At 21.5% G+C, this 20,109-nt stretch overlaps 4 protein-coding genes across 10 annotated transcripts; 3 read left to right on the forward strand and 1 right to left on the reverse strand.

Moving 5' to 3' along the window:
- Positions 1-63: 63 nt before the first annotated feature.
- On the forward strand, positions 64-5,131 carry LOC100866450 (cGMP-dependent 3',5'-cyclic phosphodiesterase). Of its 4 annotated transcripts, none has more exons than XM_086910712.1 (13): positions 64-309; positions 410-647; positions 878-994; positions 1,710-1,954; positions 2,092-2,201; positions 2,273-2,412; positions 2,491-2,677; positions 2,798-2,979; positions 3,048-3,232; positions 3,304-3,568; positions 3,646-3,933; positions 4,018-4,163; positions 4,304-5,131. In XM_086910712.1, the coding sequence occupies exons 2-13, from the start codon at positions 540-542 to the stop codon at positions 4,521-4,523; spliced, it is 2,193 nt and encodes a 730-aa protein (XP_086766838.1). In that variant the 5' UTR covers positions 64-309; positions 410-539; the 3' UTR covers positions 4,524-5,131. The 4 variants fall into 4 exon arrangements, with proteins under 4 accessions (XP_086766838.1, XP_086766839.1, XP_086766842.1 ...); XM_086910713.1 differs by having other exon boundaries at positions 178-309; positions 595-647; XM_086910714.1 differs by having other exon boundaries at positions 244-272; positions 595-647.
- A 504-nt stretch (positions 5,132-5,635) lies between these two features.
- Incenp (Inner centromere protein) lies at positions 5,636-12,619 on the forward strand. The gene is made up of 10 exons (XM_031915608.2): positions 5,636-5,848; positions 6,386-6,850; positions 7,053-8,192; positions 8,346-8,504; positions 8,574-8,764; positions 8,828-9,011; positions 9,115-9,309; positions 9,396-9,513; positions 9,791-9,987; positions 12,168-12,619. Exons 2-9 carry the CDS (start codon positions 6,395-6,397, stop codon positions 9,982-9,984), a joined length of 2,637 nt encoding a protein of 878 aa, XP_031771468.1. The 5' UTR covers positions 5,636-5,848; positions 6,386-6,394; the 3' UTR covers positions 9,985-9,987; positions 12,168-12,619.
- WDY (WD repeat-containing protein WDY) lies at positions 9,701-16,765 on the reverse strand. Of its 3 annotated transcripts, XM_086910711.1 has the most exons (19): positions 16,540-16,765; positions 16,370-16,463; positions 16,103-16,207; positions 15,836-16,027; positions 15,446-15,557; positions 15,240-15,376; positions 14,941-15,135; positions 14,325-14,532; positions 14,053-14,258; positions 13,387-13,587; positions 13,062-13,306; positions 12,681-12,938; positions 12,476-12,562; positions 12,144-12,406; positions 11,720-11,960; positions 11,092-11,266; positions 10,847-11,017; positions 10,658-10,743; positions 10,312-10,522 (listed from the first exon to the last, which is right to left on the reverse strand). In XM_086910711.1, exons 1-19 carry the CDS (start codon positions 16,611-16,613, stop codon positions 10,516-10,518), a joined length of 3,057 nt encoding a protein of 1,018 aa, XP_086766837.1. In that variant the 5' UTR covers positions 16,614-16,765; the 3' UTR covers positions 10,312-10,515. The 3 variants fall into 3 exon arrangements, 2 of the variants coding, with proteins under 2 accessions (XP_086766837.1, XP_086766835.1); XR_015292721.1 differs by lacking the exons at positions 14,053-14,258; positions 14,325-14,532; positions 14,941-15,135 and adding an exon at positions 9,701-9,941 and having other exon boundaries at positions 10,447-10,522; XM_086910709.1 differs by lacking the exons at positions 14,053-14,258; positions 14,325-14,532; positions 14,941-15,135.
- BBS8 (tetratricopeptide repeat protein 8) lies at positions 16,761-19,444 on the forward strand. Of its 2 annotated transcripts, none has more exons than XM_003692479.4 (8): positions 16,761-17,326; positions 17,399-17,591; positions 17,712-17,844; positions 17,951-18,095; positions 18,197-18,621; positions 18,689-18,860; positions 18,986-19,192; positions 19,293-19,444. In XM_003692479.4, exons 1-8 carry the CDS (start codon positions 17,228-17,230, stop codon positions 19,407-19,409), a joined length of 1,491 nt encoding a protein of 496 aa, XP_003692527.2. In that variant the 5' UTR covers positions 16,761-17,227; the 3' UTR covers positions 19,410-19,444. The 2 variants fall into 2 exon arrangements, with proteins under 2 accessions (XP_003692527.2, XP_086766843.1); XM_086910717.1 differs by having other exon boundaries at positions 17,207-17,326; positions 17,386-17,591.
- Positions 19,445-20,109: the final 665 nt, after the last annotated feature.

Below are 20,109 nucleotides of genomic sequence, written 5' to 3' on the forward strand. Positions count from 1 at the left end.
ACTCATAAAATATACGCTTACTAAGATTTAGATATAAATGAAAAAATTAAATATCAATAAAATATTTTAAGAATCAATTTTAAGAAAAATATAATAATTATATTAAATTATATTATTAAATAATTATATTATATTATATAAATTTAATTTCCATATTTAAAAAAAGATGAAATATTATAAAGATAAAAAAAATAAAAAAAAATTTTTAAAAATGGCGTAAGATATAAACCTTACATATATCACATATTATTCATGATTGAAGAAATACATAAGTACGTAAAAAGCAAAGCTCTATAGAGAGAAATTGTAGTAAGTTTTTATAACATGCTTTTCCTGTGATTTGACATCTAATTTAAATTTAAAAAATAATTGAAATAAATGCTTTTCATGAATATTAAAAAAACAATAGACAATTATTAAAGACCATTTTACGTTATTTGCGAAAAATGAAATTTAAAATAAAAAAAATAGATATAATATGATTAAATTGTATGATTTATAAAAGTTGGTCTGGTAAAAAATAAGTAGAATAAATAAAAATGAGTTTAATTAATTTAAACACATCACAAATGGAACAAATTTTTTTACTTCTAGAAGATATGTGTTATCTTTCCTATCCTCAATCACAACAAAAATTAAATAAATATGTGAGTAATATAGTCATTTATGTATAATTTTTCGCGGCACAATTCTTTTAAAGATGTTGCTGTTATATTTTATAATTTTTAATGATTGTGTTTTTCTTATATTAAAATAAATATTAAAATAAAATAATTATTTGTAATATATATTTATTAATTATTTATAATAAAAAAAATATTTATATATTACGTTTAAAATTAAATATCATTTTAATTGTAAATTTTTAATATTATAGATACAAACTGCAACAAATACAAAATTGTGTTTTCTTATACCAATTTTAGCAAAATCAGAAGAAATGATAATTCATGTAATAGGAGAAAAAATTTTAGATAGAGAATTAAGATTTTCTGTAAGTGAAAATTATTTATCTTATAATAATATAATATAAATTATAATAATAAGATTGTTTATTTTTCGAATATAATTTTTTATACAATTATAAAAAATAAATAAATAAAATCATCAATCTTTCATTAACTTTAAAAATTTGTTTATCTCATTATTATTTAATATTTTTATAATATTTGATGAGATTCGCAATAAATTTTATATCTTGGAAAATTAAGTTTTTGTAATAAATGATGCTTTCAAGAGTTGTCCTATATTACAAATAATGATTGCTTAGTAGTGTTCAAATAGAATTCTTAGGAATGTATATAAAAGAAACTATAAAAAAAAGTATTATTGATATAACATAAAACTTTTCAATTTAGTTATAGAAATATAATTATTAATAGTAACATAGTTTATCTTCAATAAATATATATATTACATATTCATTTATAAAGCTTATTTTATGTTTGTCACTTTTTTTCTGCAAAGCAAATTATAAAATTTTTTAAACAAAATAATATAATTAATTTATTATGAACTTAAAATTTTAATTTATATATTATTTATTGTTTATATATATAAAAATTATAAATATTATGTTTATAAATAAGCTAAAAAAATTTAAATAATACATATTTTATTCAAAATCCTAATATTAAAATATTAAATAATTTTAATATTAATAATATATTTTATTATATATATATAATTTTATATAATTCTTTTTTTAGATATCAAATAATATTTTATATAAAACTATACAAAATAAAAAAAAGCCAATTGCTATAGATATGACAATACTTGATGAAGAATTATTATATCATCTTCAACCAATATGTTCAATATCAAGTTCATTTCTAACTATTCCTATAATACATCCTAAACAGAATTATATAGCTTTATTAGTTTGTTTGATTGATAATGATTCCAAAAATGAAATTACATGTAAATGTGCAATAGTACAAGACTGTTTTAGGTAATATTTTTTTTTATTACATTGAAAATTAATTAATTAAATTTTAGAATAGTAGCAATTTTATGACATATTAAAATTATATTCATTGAAGAAATATTTTTCTTTAGATATATTTGGATATTTTTTCTTTAATATAGATTTTGCTTAGGATTTCTTCTAAATTCACTCACATGTTATGAGGAAACTCGATTGAAACTACAATGTCAAAAGTTACTTGCTGTTTCTAGAAAACTTTATATATATTTAGGTAATATTATTGTTATTAAAAAAATATACAAAAATTTATATATTTATCATTTTTTATATATTAATAATTAGGCGAGATTTCTGATTTATTGCGAGAAATAATGATAGAAGCTAAAAATCTAACAAATGCAGAACGCTGTTCATTATTTTTATTAGATCCTGAACAACAAGATCTAGTTGCTAAAGTGTTTGATGGTATTGCTATAGATAAAGTAAGTTTAAACTTTTAAAAAACTTAAAAACTTAAATATATATTTCATATATAAAATATATGATGTAATTATTTCTAGTCTCTGGAAGAAATGAGAATACCAATAGGACAAAGTATAGCAGGTCATGTTGCAACTAGTGGAAAAGTGCTTAATATTAAAAATGCATATGAACATCCTCTTTTTTATCCTGGTATAGATCAAATAACAGGATTTAGAACAAGAAATATTTTATGTTTTCCAATTAGAGATGAAGAAAAAATTGTAGGTAAGAAAAAATTATTGTTGTATATCACAAAAAGAAAAAAATTAAATTTTTTAATAACATTATTTTTATATTTTTAAAATGTAAAAAAATTGTTTATTATAATATGAATTATAATTATAGGTGTTGCACAACTTTGTAACAAAAAAAATGGATTATACTTTGATGTTTTTGATGAAGAAGTTGCAACAGCATTTAGTATTTATTGTGGTATTTCTCTAATGCATAGTATTGTTTATAAAAAAATGCAAATTGCTCAAGCAAGAAGTAAGCTTAGTAATGAAGTGATGATGTATCATATGAAGGTAAAATTTTCTTAAGACATAAATATTTTTTATTGATTTTTATTTTCAAAAAAATATTATATATGTAGGTAGATGAAGAAAGTATTCAAGTAATTTTGAACTGTAAGGACAAACATGATATAAAAGACTTTAATAAATTTGAATTTTGTCCTAGAAATGTACCTTATAATAGTATACCTTGTTATATAATTAAAATGTTTGATGACTTAGGTCTTATTAAATATTGGAAATTGAAATTGCCAACTTTAATTAGGTAATTCATAAAATTTTCGATATAAAATTAATATAATGAAAGTAAAATATTGATTAAAATATTTATTATAGATTTATATTGTATGTAAAAAAAGGATATAGAGATGCACCATATCATAATTGGATACATGCATTTTCTGTGACACATTTTGCATATTTATTAATAGAAAATTTAAATCTTATTAATGATAATTATTTAACACATTTAGAAGCTTTAACTTTTCTAGTGTCTTGCTTATGTCATGATATAGATCATAGAGGAACAAATAATATGTTTCAAACGATAGGCTCTACAGTTTTAGCTAGTCTATACAGTTCTGAAGGTTCCGTAATGGAGGTAAATTAACAATAACATTATTGTAATAAGAGTCATATATTAACACAATAATTTGTTATTTTTTTAACATTTAACAGAGACATCATTTTGCACAAACTATGTGTATTTTAAATACAGAAGGTTGTAATATATTTGAAAATTTTAATAGTAAAGAATATAGTGAAGTATTAAATATGTTGAAGAATAATATACTTGCAACAGATTTAGCATCTCATTTTCGAAAAGTAAAGAAACAGGAAATGATGATTAAAGATAAATTTGATAAAAATAATCTTACACATAAAAAGTTATTGATCGATATGTTCATGACATGTTGTGATCTTAGTGATCAAACTAAATATTGGGAAATTACTAAAAAAATTGCAGTAAGTCAAATTCTACATTTGAATATATTTCTATAAAAAAGTAATTCATTTAAGAATTTATGTACTTTTTTCTTTTTGTATTAGGAAAAAATTTATGAGGAATTTTTTTCACAAGGAGATTTGGAAAAAAGTATGGGTACTTCTCCTATAGAAATGATGGATAGAGAACGAGCATCTATACCAGATCTTCAAGTTCATTTCATTACAAATGTAGTTCTTCCACTTTTTATGTAAGCATTTTTAATATAACATTTTTGATTAAAATCAAATTTAAAATTTATTTATTATATATTATTATATTGATTATTCATTTTATTTAATCAAATTATTTTATTTCTTCTTATTTATTTTATTATTATTATTATTTTAGTAATCTTTCTACATTATTTCCAATGATACAACCACTTACTGATGTGCTAAAAGAAAATCGAGATTTATGGGAAGAATCTAAAAACGTATTTAAAAAATACATGGAAAAAGGAATGGAAGGTATAACTATCCTATTGAATCCTACTTTTGAGAAAGAAGTAGTAGAACTTTATGCTCAACGCAAAAAAGATTTCAGTTTTAATGATTCAACATTAAAATAATATACAACAATGTAAAGGTGTATATTTATTATGAATGCAAAAAATTTTAACATATATAAATCATGACATTTTAAATTTACAAGCAAAAAAATAAGTCTATTAATTATTAAACATATAAATTAATTAAAGAAAATTTTTCTTTATTATAAGAGCGCTGGCGTTCTAAAAATATGTATTAGAAATTTAATAATGTAATCTAAAATATTATTTTAGATTAAGGTATGTAAATATGTAAAATATATAAATATATATATATAAATATTTTTTATTTTATCTTTTGAAAATATATTTTTTAAATAAGTATTTATTATATATTTACATTTAATATGTTTGATATATTATATTATTATTTAATATTATTAAATTATTTAATATTTAATATTTTTATTTATAAAGATAATATATTTATAAGAATAGAGTTTGATTTTAAAAATATAGAATTGAATTAAAATATATTTTTAGAAGTTATAAAATATTTTTAACAAAATTTTTATTTATAAAAATAAATAATATATAAAATATTATAATTCAAAAGAAATAAAACAATACAATATAATGAATAATAATTTATATTATGTATTTAAATAAATTTATCATTATTATACAAATTTGAGCAAAAAAACTTTCATAAGTCCTTTACATAATCCATTTATAAAAAAATTAATATCAAAAAATGCATTCATAAAATTTAATTTTTTAATATTCTAAAAAATAAACAAGATATTCCAGGTGATAAAATGAAAGATTCATTCCATATACATTTATTTCTAAAATTTTTTAGAATTAAAAAAATTATAAAAAAATATTCAGTTCGCAAAAATAGCAACACATATACACACATATTATAGTTAGAATATAATATTAAGAAATGATAAATATCTTTAAAAAATTAAAAAAATTATAAAAAAATTCAATAAGCAAAAAAATAATTTAAACTAAATGAAAAAATGACAAATCATTCTATTTCTGTATCTATGTCTATGGTTTATCAAAATACAGATATGTTACAAAAATCTTCAAGTACCAACTATAATGTTCAACCAATCAAATAAGAATCGGATATTATTTAAATTCAAGAGGAAAATGGCGCGCCCGCGAGAATAGATGGCGTTAAATGCAGTGATTCAAATTAAACTGAAAATTCGTTATGTATTTGAGGGATAAAACTTGCACGATCCCGCCTATGACACGAAATGGAGATTGTCGTTAAGGATTTCCGTTCTTTTATATATTTTGTCATTGAAAGACACTAATTTGTGTAATTTATTTATTCTTGTTGTGAAAATTATATTTATAATTTTTCAGTTTTTATACAAATGTAAAAGGTAAGCAAATATATTAATAAATATATCTCAATCCCCTTAATTTATTTCTTTTAAAATATGTTTCTATGTATTTTTATAATACTTTGATATTTGTTTAATATAATGATAAATTTATTAATATTAATTATATTGTAAATTCAACTAAAATCGATAAAAAATAAATTATTATAATTATACATATATGTAATTGAATTAAATTTATTTTGTATTATTTAACTATTTTATGATTTATCATTTTTATTATTTAATATCATGTTATTATTTACTATTTATAAATATTTTTTATAAAAAATTATATGTATATATGTGTGTATTTAAATAAAATTGTGTTAATAAAAACAACTAATAATTTTAATATTATATTAATTTTTATTATATTACAACTTTATTCATAATTCATGTACTAATTGTATATTATTATATATAATATTACATATATTTTATATATAATATTTTATTTTTTACATATATATTTTTACTTAAAAATGTAATAATATTTTAATTTATATCTAAAGTATTTAAATGGTTATTTTACAGATTTTAAATATGGGTACCAGATCAAAAAATAGAATTAAAGAAATGATTACCAAGGATCTTATGAATATCCATAATACTTGTCAAGAAGTTAAAAAGTCTATTAATGATAATTTACAAGATACTTTGAATTATTTACATAGTTTAATTGCTCAAATACCACAATCAGCTTCTGGACCTTTAATTACAAAAACACCAAGTGTTTTAAGGAAAAGAGGCATTCAATGTATTGAAACCATTCCAGAAAATGATATTATTAATATTGATAATACATTATCAAATATTAGTGTAATAAGTGAAAAAGCAGAAAATAAAAATATAAAAAATGAGAATATAGAAGAAACTATTGGTCGGAAAAGAAGAGAAGCCTCAATGAAAGCTGCAAATAATATTAAAATGCAGCAATCAATGTCACTTCATACAAAATTACGAAGACCATCAAATTTTGAAGGAGATGTTGTTTTAAATGTTGGTATTATAGCTTTTTATATATATTGTAATGTTTAATTATATATTATATAATACTAATTTTTATTCTTAATATTAGATAATCTTATTAAATTAGATAATAAAATTAGAAATCTATAATATTAGTCAATCAATATATTAAATTCAATTTCTTAATAAATATAAATTCTTTAAAAAATATTAAATATTTTTAAATTTTTAGAAGAAACGTGAAAGTGCATCTAAAAGAAAAAAATCTGCTAGAAGTAGCTCAGATGAGGATACCTCACAAGGCCCTACAAAACATAGTAAAACAGAAGAGAAAATTTTAAATGAAACTCTTGTAAAGAAAATTACAGATATAAATTCACAAAACCATTCTCCTATACATACAATAGAACAAGAAAAAAGTGAATTATCTTCTCCAATAAAAACGAGAAGTTCAAGTAGAAAAAGAACTTTTTCACAAAGTGAAAATATGAAAAATAAAAAATCTAATAATATCGATGATACAGTCATTGCACCAATAACAAATGATATTGATGAACCTTCAATGTATGAGGATGCAATTGGAAAGCCTACTCCTATTATGAATTCTACAATGAATTTCAATTCTACTTTTGTTACACAGAAAATTATGAATGCTACCGTAGTTTTGGAACCTTTATCAACAGTAAAACTAAATGAGACTGTGACAATTAAAAAAATTTCAGATAATAATATAAGAAATAGTAATGAACAGAAAGCAGTTGAAATGAAGACAGAATTCAGAACTTTTAAAGTACCATCTTCTCCATCACCTTCTTCAATGGCTCTGCAATATAGAATGCAACAATTAAAACAAGCCATGGTCAATAAAGAATTTGATGAATTACTCACAGAGGATGAATCATCCCCTGAAGTAAAAAAACCTAAAGCAAATATTAAAAAACAAGAAATTAGAAAACGACAAAAACGTTTAAATAATTCTACAACATCAAGTGATGATGGAATACCTAATACTCCAGCAAAACCAACTTTGAAGGAAATTAATACAATTATTAATACAGGATTCCAGGAAATGAGAAATACATATAAATCAAATGCTTTATTTAGCCCATATGCTAAGGAATCTGTAAAAAAGAGAGTTGAGGCATTTGAGCAAGTAGGCATGAATAGTCCAAAACCTGCTGTTGATATTGATGTACCCACTAGAATAACTAGAACAAAAACACGTGCTAGAGCTGCTGCACAAGCAGAAGCTTTAGAAAATATGAATATTGCAGAGAAAGCAGTTGCTCATAAATTGGCACGAAAATCACTTGCAAAAGCCAAGAAAATTTCATTAGCAAAGCAGAATAAGGATGTTGATGAACATAAAGAGGTACTTAAAGTAAAAAGTAAAAAAATATAAGAAAAACTATTAGACATTATTATGTACAATATATGTAATAATCTCAAAAAATTTAAAATTATTTAAAAATATGAATTATTTTGTTAATTCTGAATTTATTTATATTTTTATTTTTATTTTTAGAATAAACTACAATCGGCACAAAAAATTAAAATAATCTCAATGGAGAAAATAAACTACAAACAACAACAGAAGACCACTCCATTAACTAAAACAAAAACTCAACTACCATTGTCTGTTAATCGCATTCCTCATACTCCATCAAATCAAATTAATACAAATGTAAGAATTTATTGATTTTTATATTATATTATTAATACTATTTTTTGAAAAGTAATATTTTAATTTTAGAATAATAAGCCTTTAAGTGCAGTGCGTTCAAATATTATTACATCGGTGGAATCTTTAATTCAAGCTCCAAAATCAGTCAGTAAACGTAATTCATTAGATAAAATAGATGAAAAGAAGCGAAAATTAAACGAAGAGGATGCAAGAAAAAAACGAGAAGAAGCATTGAGACTTCAAACAGAAGAAAAAAGAAGGTAAAATATATTCATTTTTAAACTAATACATATTACTGAAAAATATATGAAATATATTTAAAGGAAAAGACAAGAAAAAGAATTAAGAAATAAATTAGCAAGAGAAGCAAAAGAAAAACAAGATATGGAAAAACGTCAAAAAGCTGAAAAAGAAAGAGAAGAAAAAGCACGTTTAGCGCAACAATTGCAAGAGAAACAACGAGAAGAAATGGAAAAGAAACGTTTGGCTCAATTACAACGAGCTCAGGTATAAAATTAATAATTTACAAAATAAATATGAATAAAAAGTAAATAAAAATACTAATTTTTATATATTTAGAAAATTAAATTATAATTGTATTAATTTTCAGGAAAAAGAAGAAAGAAGGAAACAAGAAGAACAACTTCGTTTGCAACGTTTACAAGAACAAGAAGAAGCAGAACGTATATTAGCTGAGCAAAGACGCCGAGAACAGGAAGCTGAAAGACGAAAGGAAGCTGAATTGAGAACTCAACAACAAGCTGCAATTGAAGCAATGAAAGCTAAAAATCAAATGCTTGCACAAGTAAAATTATTAAATTAATAAAATGTTTTTTTGTTTATTTTATTGTTTTTACAAAAATATAATTTATTCTTAATTTAATATTTTAGACAAAATATGGATCTAAATATAATGGGCCAACAACTTACATTTTGGATAGTGAACCTGACGATGATGATTCGGATGATGAAACTAAACCAAAGCACATAATTCCATACTGGGCGCAATGTAAGTATATATTGTTCAAAAAAAAGTAAAAATTTTGATCATTTTACATATTTATTAATAAAAGTTTCAATAATTGTTATTATATTTTTATGATATTTTTTATAAATAATATATATTTTATAAATAATGATATTTTTTATAAATTTTTTATAAATAACTATGAATTTTTAAAATAATCTAGCTTAGATTTTGCATGAATATATTTATTTTTATAATTATCAAACAAGATAAATAAATATATGAATTTTTTATACATTTGAATTCTCATTACTTTTAGCGCAAGTACGTAAAACTCAACTTGCAATACAACGATATATTCCGGAAAGAGCAGTTTTTAAATTCTTTGATACCAGAAAGTGCACACCAGATTTGACTCAACTATTTCATGGTATAGATAGAAATAAATTAAAACGTACATCCAGTGCAATCTGGAAGACACCTCCACGTTATTCTATGATGGAAACTGAATGAAAGGTATAATTTATTAAGTCAAATATTATTAATTTCAATTTGTGTCTTAGTACAGGAGTACTTGTTATATTTTGTATATGTAATATAGAAAAAATATTACATCGTAACTATCATTGAAAAATAATATATATTTTCTTGATATATCAATGAATGTAATATCATTCCATTTGTTAATTTTTAAGCTAATCAATGAATGTTATTTCTACTATATTGATCAAATTTTATTATTCTTTTTTATCTATATGTATCATTTTTATTATATTAAGATTGGCAGAAAAGGAAAGTATCATACAGTTAATCAATAATTAATAAATAATTATATTCATATAACTTTTTAACAAAAAGAAGATTTTATTCATTTATTTGATCGGAGTTTATTATATTTATAACCACTGAATCTTTTTTTTTTTTTTTTTTTTGTAATAAAAATTTTATTAAAGTGAAACATTAATGCAATATTACCTTTTATTTTGATGACATTTCAAAATATTTTCTTTTTTACATGTAGTAATTTTACAACAGCAATTACGTTTATTTACTAAAAAAAAAAAAAGTATTACATGTATTTAAATTTATATATATATATATATAATATATAATAATTTATATAGATTATTATTAATAATAATTAAAATAAAAATGAATTCAACAAATAATTAATTAAATAGCTTACATTAATGGTTTTTGTAGTAATGCTGGTATTTTTGGTGGTCGAATGATTTCCAAAGGTCTTAATCTTAAATGTGTATATATAGGTATCTGTAACATTATTTTTATTACAAATTGCATATAATGTTTAATATTTTTAATGTAATATTATTTTTGTAATAGACAAAATTATATTAAATATAAAAATATTTACATATGGTAGAGAAGTATCTAAAATTGGATAATCTATAAGCAACATTAATGTTGCTTTATCCATCATGCTAATAGTAAGTCTTTGTCCATTAATCATAATATAATCTGTTTTAAAAGCTGTTGTTGATACATCAGAATCAGTTGTTACTTGGCTAATACCTCCTTCAAGAACCTTTTTATATTTACATAATAGTAAGTTAATAAATATTCTTTTTATTAATAGTGATTGTAAAAAACATTAATTACTTTTAATGTAGTAGAACTAGCAACTTTTTTAATATCTGGTGGTAATCTGTAATCTTTAAAATACTGATAAGTTGGAATCATTGGTAAAATCGGTGACCAAGGTTTAAATGTTCCAAAAGTTGAAATATAGCGTCCGCCAAATGTCCACAAACGTACAGAATGATCTGTACTAGCGCTTAGCAAAGATTAACAAGATTAGCAAAAAGATTAGCTTAAATTTTACATTGTTTTTTATATATTAATAAATAATAAAAATTATTTTGAATATTTAACAATTTTCTTGAAAAAATTTTTTTTATATGAATAATTATATTATAATATTATAATATAAATGTATATAAAAATAATTTTAAAATTCATAAAATAAATATTATATTAACATTTATATTGATTTCCGAGTACAACATTCGGAATCAAGAAGTTAATATCAATAAATTATGAGTTAATAATAAAGTTACTTCTATCTCAAACGAAATATTTATGAATATACTTGAACAAAGGTATAATTAAAAAAAAAGCTTTTTTGAAAATAAGTGAAACAGAACATTAATTATATTAGTGAAAATCAGAATATATTACACTAGCTCAATACAAAAAATATTATATTAATTCAAAAACTTATTTTTACCTAATAATAATGCGTGCATCTGGAATTATTTGTACAGATGTAATAGATTTTAAATGACCACGTACAGATGAAAGTAAAAGTGGCAAAGGTTGATCTCTTACAGCTCTTTTTGCTCTGCCCAAAAGTCTATCTTTCCATAAAAATGGAAATTCTAACCGTAAATGAATCATATTTATCTTGGGAGGATCTGATACCAAATAATTTGCAAGATACCAAACTTTAATGTATCCAGCACAATGTCCTAAATTATAAAAATGAATTATTTTCCAATTGATTTCTACTTTGTTTTTTTTTTTTATATTAATAGATTTTATATTAATTAAATATTGCATTATATATAAATATACAAATATAACAATAAACAAATATACAAATATAACAATTAATTAGAAATAATAAAAACATGAAAAATTTTTTTTTTTACCTGTTACAAGAAAATGATTTTCAGGATCAGTTGCTAACGCTAATGCACAATCACGTACAGTATGAATAACTGAAAAAGCTTCTAAAAATCCTCCAGCCGGATGATGAGTCCATACTTGTATTAAACCGGAATCAAGAGAAACCAATAATGTTCCAACATCAGGTTTAACTGATCGAGCATTTAAAAATATCATAGATCGAACAGCAACAATTCGTGTAATATTCAACGCAGATTCTTGATGTTTAGAAACTGTTTCATATTGACTATTAACAAATGATTATAATTGTGATTCAAATTTTTTTATAAAAATATAATAATGGTATATAGAATACCTTTGTAACGAAATGAATTCTTTTGTAATTTCTTCAGATTTATTTTTTTCATTTGTTTTATCATTTTGTAGATATTTTATTCTAAATCTATGTAACATTAATTAATTCAAATTTATTTTTTATAATATATTGTTTTTAAAAATTTGTTAAATTTATTATTTATATCTTCATTTCATTTTAATTTTTTCAATCTTTCAGATCTTACCGAGCCATTGGTTCGTTAACTTTATATTTCCGATACGGTTGGCCTGTTTCTAATCTCCAAAGAATTATCTCTCCATTAAAAGTTGCTGTAGCCAATACCTGAGGATACCACATAGCTGAACAAAGAATATCATCTGTATGAATTAGTCCCCAATTTTTTTTATAAATATATGCGTCGGAAATTGCGAATTCTACAACTTGACGGTTCCAGCTACTGCACAAAATTCGATTTTCCAACCAAACTAAACTTGTTACTTCACTATACAAAATAATGAAACATATAAGAAATATATTTTGATATTGTATAACTTAGTAATAAATAACAAAAGTGGCTAGAGCAACTCTTAATAGAAAAAAATAACATAATGTAATAAAAATATACCATTGAGTTTCAAGTTCCATATTTCGTAAACAAGTACCAGTATTAAAATGCCATATTTTTAATGTTCCATCTCGAGCACCTGTCACTAGTAATTGTTCAGATTCATCAAAACATGCAGCAGTAATTTCAATGTCATGAAACTGGCCATACAAAAACCTGCTATGTGCATGTGTTACTAAAAATAAGCGATTTCCAAGCCATGGATCCCAAATTATTATACAAGAATCTAATCCAGTTGAAACTATCTAAGTTTTTGTATAAATGATTAAATAAATAATGTAATTTCTGAGATTAATTACTAACTAATACAAAGAATATGAATTACCACTTTGTAGAGGTGATTATATAAAACACAGGAGACAGATTTTGTATGTGTAAAGCCATCAGATACTTCTTCATCAACTTTCGGATCACAAACGATTATTGCAATTATTGCACCAGCAACGATCATTTTGCGATTTAATGTATTATACACTATAGTCATTGTTGTATGTTCTCCTAATTCACTAGGAAGACCATTGTATGTCTATGTAAAATAATTAAAATATTATTATTTAATTTATATTAATTAAATAATATTATTCAATTAATATTATTCTATTTTTGTAAATAAAATATTAATTAACAGAAATATATCTTTGATGAAAATATTTTGTAAAATGTTCATATAGAATATTTTTTTTAAAAATATTTGTACTTCCTGAATTGTAAGTAATAATTTCTATCAAAATAGTTAATGAACATAGAATTTTTATTGGACAAATCAATTAAATGTTTTTTATTCTTTTAATCAAATTATGAACTAAATACTTTTTTTTAAATATAAAACATGTTAATTGCCAAATAAAAATTATATTTGCATAAAAATAAATATTAATCATATTTCTTCTAAATAAGTAGAAAAAATTAATTATTACAAATATTTTAATAATTGTAATATATTATTTATTACTATTATTATTATTATTATTATTATTATTATTATTAAAACCTGAATACAAGATTGAGCTAATATATCCCACACTTTGATACATCTATCTTTTGATAGAGAATACACGCGTTTACCAGCATCTTGAAAAACTAAAGCGCAAATACCTGCGCGATGACCTTGAAATATAGAATTTGGTCTTCTTGTTACATAAGGATTCCAAATTCGAACTATGCAGTCTGGTCCACCAGTTACTAACAACTGAACTTCTGAATAGATAAATGTTTAAAAATATATAAAAACGAATAAAAACTTTTTTTTATAGCTAAATATACCTTCGCAAAAAGTGAAGCAAGATATACCCATGTTAACTTTAAATCTGTATTGAGTTCTAGCCTTTGTAAGATCGCTTATTAACAAAGAACAGCTACTACATCTACTACTAGATATAAAAGATCTTAAAGTTCCATAATAGGCTACTTGTTTCACCCAATTTGTATGAACATTTTTAAATTCTAAAACTCTGGCTCCTTTCAATTCGCCCTATAATATAGATTTTATCTTATATAGAATCTAAATCATGTTTAATGAAAAAATTAATAAATTTTCTTCAAATTTCTTTCATAAATTTTTAGAAAAGTATATATATATATATGTATGTGTGTGTGTATTATTTGAGTCCATCTAAATATGAACGAAATTTTTCATTTGAATATTTTAATTATTATTTCTATCATTTTATTATGAAGAAAGTTTTCAATAAATTTATTGAATAAGAAAGTAGAGAATATTAGAATTTTAATTTTTTTTAGAATTTTTGAAATAAGAATATTGAAAAAATTTCAATAAAATGAATGATCCAATGGACTCAAGAGTGTAATTAGTGAAGAAATAGAACATTACGAGGGATTTCAAAAAATTTTAGAAATTCTAAAATAATATATTATTTGCCTTAAGAATAGAATCGTAACGAATGAATAACGTATCACGTTGAGGATCATGTTTAAACGGTCCTTTGTCTAATGGATTAAAAATTATGATTTTAACAGATCCACTCATATCTCCAAATACAAAATGCGATTCCTCTTTGATATTTTTACTGAAGTAATAAGCCATACAAATAACTGCATTTTCCAAGCCTGTTATCTGATTGTAAAAATTTTAATATGTATTTCTTAAGATTTTTTCTTATAAATAATGAATTTATTCAAAAATCAAAATTAATATTTATTTAGAAAAATATAACTAACCATTATTCGAAGATCAAACTTTTTTGCCTCTGTATCGTAAAATCTTAAATCGTATTCGGTAGAACTCGTGCATACTACTTGTATATCAGGCATTACTATCATATCAGTTATTAAAGTTTGTTGAACTTTCAAAGATGCTGAAAAACATTTGAAAAATTAACATAGATGTGTATAAAAAAAAAAAAATGCAGAATAAAATTACTAACGATTTACAGATTTTGCACTACGTTCGTATTTTAAATCTAATGACCAATAATTTATAATTCCTTCCTTGGTCACAGTCAAGTAAGATCCTCTGTGAAAACTTGTAGTCCTATCCTAAGTATACGCATAAAATTATTTTTTAATAATTAATAACAATGTAATAATATTATTATTAAGAATAGATATGTTATATAATAAATAAAAATTTATTAAAAAAAACGATGTATCAAACGATTTTTGTTTTTTATATTATTTTAGTCTTTCTCTACTTATAAATTTCTTAATTCTTAATTTATATATATATATATATATATATATATATATATATATATATGCAATTCTTATTTTTTTCTCTATTTGTAAATATAATTTAAATATAAATATACTTATACAGGTAATATTTCGGGATAAAACATAATTTTGTGTATAGCTGTACGATGATGTGATTTCAAGATTTGAGGAATACCAGTTATAGGAAGTTTCAATATTCGCAGTTGTAATGAAATATCTTTTTTCTGGAATTCCACTAATAAATAAGAAATAAATTCATTCCATGTAATATTTCCATCTCCTTTTAAGTTTATCTATGAAAAAGAAAAATTAATTATATATATTATAATAAAAAACATAAAGATAAAATAATAAATCTACATTATTACTTTTCTAAATAAGATTTTAAATTCATCTTCTGGCATTTTAATATGCAATATATTTTCAAACGCGTCATATAATTGATCAATATTCATTTCTTCATTTGGTGAAGCCTATACATTCATAATGAAAAATGAAAATTATTATATTAATTATATAAGTAATAAAAATACAAATTTTAACAATTTAATTTTTTTATATTGTATTAATTATAATTTTATTAGTTTATTTTTGAAAGTTTTTAAAAATATTAAATTTTTCAAATTTGTAAATACCAAAAACGCTTCGTGCAGTTGAATTAAAGATTCTTCTGTGCATTGTTCTTGTATACTTTTCGTTTCAAAAAAATCTATAAAAGCTTTTTGAATGCTAAATAAGATAAATTGGATTATGCAATAATGAATTAATTTTATAAAATATTTCAAACATTATTACTTTTACTAACCTATCATCGGAATCAAAGTCATTATCATAGAGATTATTATAAGCATTATTATTATTATTATCAAAATATTCCATTTTTGTAATTATATGAATTTATAGATTATAATCTATCATTAGTTGTACATAATATAAATAAAAATAATATGATAAATAGATTTGTCAAACATTTTAATCAAATTTTGACATATATAAAACGAACGTATAAGATAGTATTTTGTTATTTTTTTAAATAATATTCATTTACATATATAAAAATGATGTCTTTATTTGAAAAAATAACGTTTGTCATGAATCAATAAATGATATTATTTAAATATACAAAAAGTAACATAAAATACAAAATGAATAGAAATTACTTTACAGAAATGAAGAAATAAATATTTTATTAATGCATAAAAAAATATAAAATAATTAAACGACAAAATATTACAAATTCTTTCCTATATAATATTAATTCTAAATATGTTTAGATAAAATATAAAAAATAATGTGCATTGTTTCCCTAATCTATAAACAGAGTTATAAGATAATCAATATTTTCCTGCATGGAAAATTCGTGTGCATTCTATTGAATATTTAAATATATTTTGTTCGTATAAAATATATTTTTTTAAAATATACATTTTTTTTTTCAAAATGCAATTAGTATTTTTATAATCAGATTTTTTTATTAATCTTTTTATTAAATTATGGAATTATTTAAAGCTTTAAGTCTATTCAATAGAGGAAAATATGAAGAATGTACAACAATATGTACAGATTTATTAAGAAAAAATCCTCTTGATCAGGTATAAGTACATTTAATGTCAATTTTATATAATAATTTATATTTATATTTATATTATAGATTTTTATTACAGACTGCATGGATTTTAAAAATGCGTGCCTTAACATTACAAGTATATGTAGATGATATAGAAGGAGAAGAAGAAGGAATTGCTGAAAGTCTACTAGATAATTATACAATATCTTCTATGCCTAGACCAGGAACATCTTTAAAAAATCCTGGTACTTCTTTCACAGGACAATATCTTCGGCCCAAAACTCAATCAGGTTAATTTTTAAAAATTCAAAATAATATTAAATAATTATAGTATTATATAGTTAAAAGAAAGAAAGAAAAAGAAATTTAAATATAGAATTTTAACATAAAAATATAATATCTCTTCAAAGGTAGACCACTTACTGGTATTATACGACCAGCTACTCAATCTGCTATATCTCAATCAATTGAGCAAACTTTAAGAACACCCAGAGTTGCTATGACAGCTAGACCAATTACTGCAAGTTCTAGCCGCAATGTTAGGTATAATTATTTGCATTATTAAATAATATGATTTCAATTAATAAATTTTCAATTTATTTATTATTATACTTATCTCTTTAAAATTAATTTAAATACATTATGATAGATTAGGTACAGCATCCATGGTAACAGAACCAGGAGGACCATTTATACAACTATCACGTTTAAATATTTCTAAATATGCTAATCAACCAAGTATTGCTAAATCATTATTTGAATATATATATTATCATGAACATGATATAAGATATGTAAGTAAAGTATTATTCAATATTTGTAATATTAATATTTATTCCATAATTTTTATTAACTATTATTATATTTTTATTTTAATTAATTATAACACATGTAGGCATTAGATTTAGCAGTACAAGCAACAAAAGCTTGTCAATACAAAGATTGGTGGTGGAAGGTACAACTTGGTAAATGTTATTATAGTTTAGGAATGGTTAGAGATGCAGAACAACAATTTAAATCAGCACTGAGAGATTTTAAAACTATTGAAGTGGTCTTAAGATTAATCAGAGTTTATATTAAACTTGATCAACCATTGGCAGCTTTAGATACATGTAAAAAGGGTCTTGAATATTTTAATAATGATGTAAATATTCTTACGGAAATGGGACGTATATTTGATGGATTAAATAATATGAGCATGTCATTAAAATATTATAAAATAATTGCTCAAGAAGATGCTTCTCATACAGAAGCAATAGCTAGTATTGGGATATACCATTTTTATAATGATCAACCTGAATTAGCTTTGCGATATTATAGGTAAATACAAATATAGATATAATAAATAAGTATAGAATTAAAATTAATTTTTCATTTATCTGAGTAGACGTTTATTACAAATGGGAGTTTACAATACTGAATTATTTAATAATCTTGGGCTATGTTGTTTTTATGCTCAGCAATACGATCATGTTATATCTTGTTTTGAAAGAGCAATTACTCTTTCAACTGATGAAAATATAGCAGATATATGGTACAATATTTCTCACATTGCTATTGTATGTATATTATTTTTTTTTAACATTTAATTATATGAATAACATTTAAAATTATTTCTTTAGTAAAAGTTTGATTAAAAATTTTCTATTATATAAATTTTATTATTAATTATCAAATACTTTAGACAGTAGGTGATATAATGATGGCGGAAGAATGTCTAAAATTAGCTATCGTTAATGACAATAGGCATGCTTTAGCATATAATAATCTTGGAGTTATACAAATTCGAAATGGAAATGTAACAGCGGCAAGAACGTATTTTCATGCCGCTGCCAATATTGCTAATTTTATTCATGAGCCTCATTTTAATAGTGCTTATTTAGCTTATGAGGTATTATAATTATATATTTTATTATATATTATAATAATATTATGTATGTATAATAATCATATTAATATAGTATTATACTTTTGTTTTAAAAATTTTGTAGATTGGAGATCTTCAAACAAGTTATATTGCTATAAAGAAGTCTTTAAATACATATCCTAATCATTATGATAGTAGAACTCTTCTGAATAAATTAGAAAGATATTTTTCACATATGTGAATAGAAAAAATAAAATTTATTTATATCATATAAAATGTATTATTTTATTGATATTTGATTTTACAACTAATTTTAATTTTACAACTGATATTACGCACATAATATGTATATGTATAATATGTATGTAAAAAGTGTAAATCTCATAGCCTGATACTGCTTCGTTTAATATTTTTAAATGTTTAAAAAATGAATATTTTAATGGGAATGTAAAAATATAAAAATTATTATCAACTATTTTTAATTATAATATGATTGAAAATAGTTGATAATAATTTAATTATAATAAAAATACTTGATAATTATATTTTTTCAAACTGTACATTATACATAGTCAATCATAGTTTAAAATGAATGAAATAAAAATTTTCATTTGTATCATTTGTACCTATTTTTGTTTATCAAGTTTATGTATAAATATATAACAATCTGATAATAATTTATTTAATCATTATTTGTTATTTTATCCTTAAATTAATATTATATATATATATATATATATATATATATATATATATAATTGGATAATTGACATATAAATTTACTTTCTAATATAAATTCCTAAGATGCATAATGATAACAATAATAATTTTTATCTATAAATCTTGATATATGATATATGAATGCCTATATGTTATTTGAATTTTTTTTAAAGCTTTCCTAAATTTTCAATTTTTTATTTTATTTTATGCATAAATATGAA

The sequence above is a fragment of the Apis florea genome, unplaced genomic scaffold (assembly GCF_048593485.1).
Source record: "Apis florea isolate Af1SG1 unplaced genomic scaffold, ASM4859348v1 contig_3203_pilon, whole genome shotgun sequence".
NCBI classification, from domain to species: Eukaryota; Metazoa; Arthropoda; class Insecta; order Hymenoptera; family Apidae; genus Apis; species Apis florea.

Coding starts and splice junctions, on each gene's coding strand:
- Incenp (XM_031915608.2), top strand. CDS start 6,395: ATGGGTACCAGATCAAAAAATAGAATTAAAGAAATGATTACCAAGGAT. Junction 6,851..7,052: donor AAGGAGATGTTGTTTTAAAT/GTTGGTATTATA, acceptor TTAAATTTTTAG/AAGAAACGTGAAAGTGCATC. Junction 8,193..8,345: donor ATGTTGATGAACATAAAGAG/GTACTTAAAGTA, acceptor TTTTATTTTTAG/AATAAACTACAATCGGCACA.
- LOC100866450 (XM_086910712.1), top strand. CDS start 540: ATGAGTTTAATTAATTTAAACACATCACAAATGGAACAAATTTTTTTA. Junction 1,955..2,091: donor ATAGTACAAGACTGTTTTAG/GTAATATTTTTT, acceptor TCTTTAATATAG/ATTTTGCTTAGGATTTCTTC. Junction 3,569..3,645: donor CTGAAGGTTCCGTAATGGAG/GTAAATTAACAA, acceptor AACATTTAACAG/AGACATCATTTTGCACAAAC.
- BBS8 (XM_003692479.4), top strand. CDS start 17,228: ATGGAATTATTTAAAGCTTTAAGTCTATTCAATAGAGGAAAATATGAA. Junction 17,845..17,950: donor AGTTCTAGCCGCAATGTTAG/GTATAATTATTT, acceptor ACATTATGATAG/ATTAGGTACAGCATCCATGG. Junction 18,096..18,196: donor ATGAACATGATATAAGATAT/GTAAGTAAAGTA, acceptor TAACACATGTAG/GCATTAGATTTAGCAGTACA.
- WDY (XM_086910711.1), bottom strand. CDS start 16,613: ATGGAATATTTTGATAATAATAATAATAATGCTTATAATAATCTCTAT. Junction 16,208..16,369: donor AACTGCACGAAGCGTTTTTG/GTATTTACAAAT, acceptor ATGAATGTATAG/GCTTCACCAAATGAAGAAAT. Junction 14,533..14,940: donor GTTACGATTCTATTCTTAAG/GCAAATAATATA, acceptor TCTATATTATAG/GGCGAATTGAAAGGAGCCAG.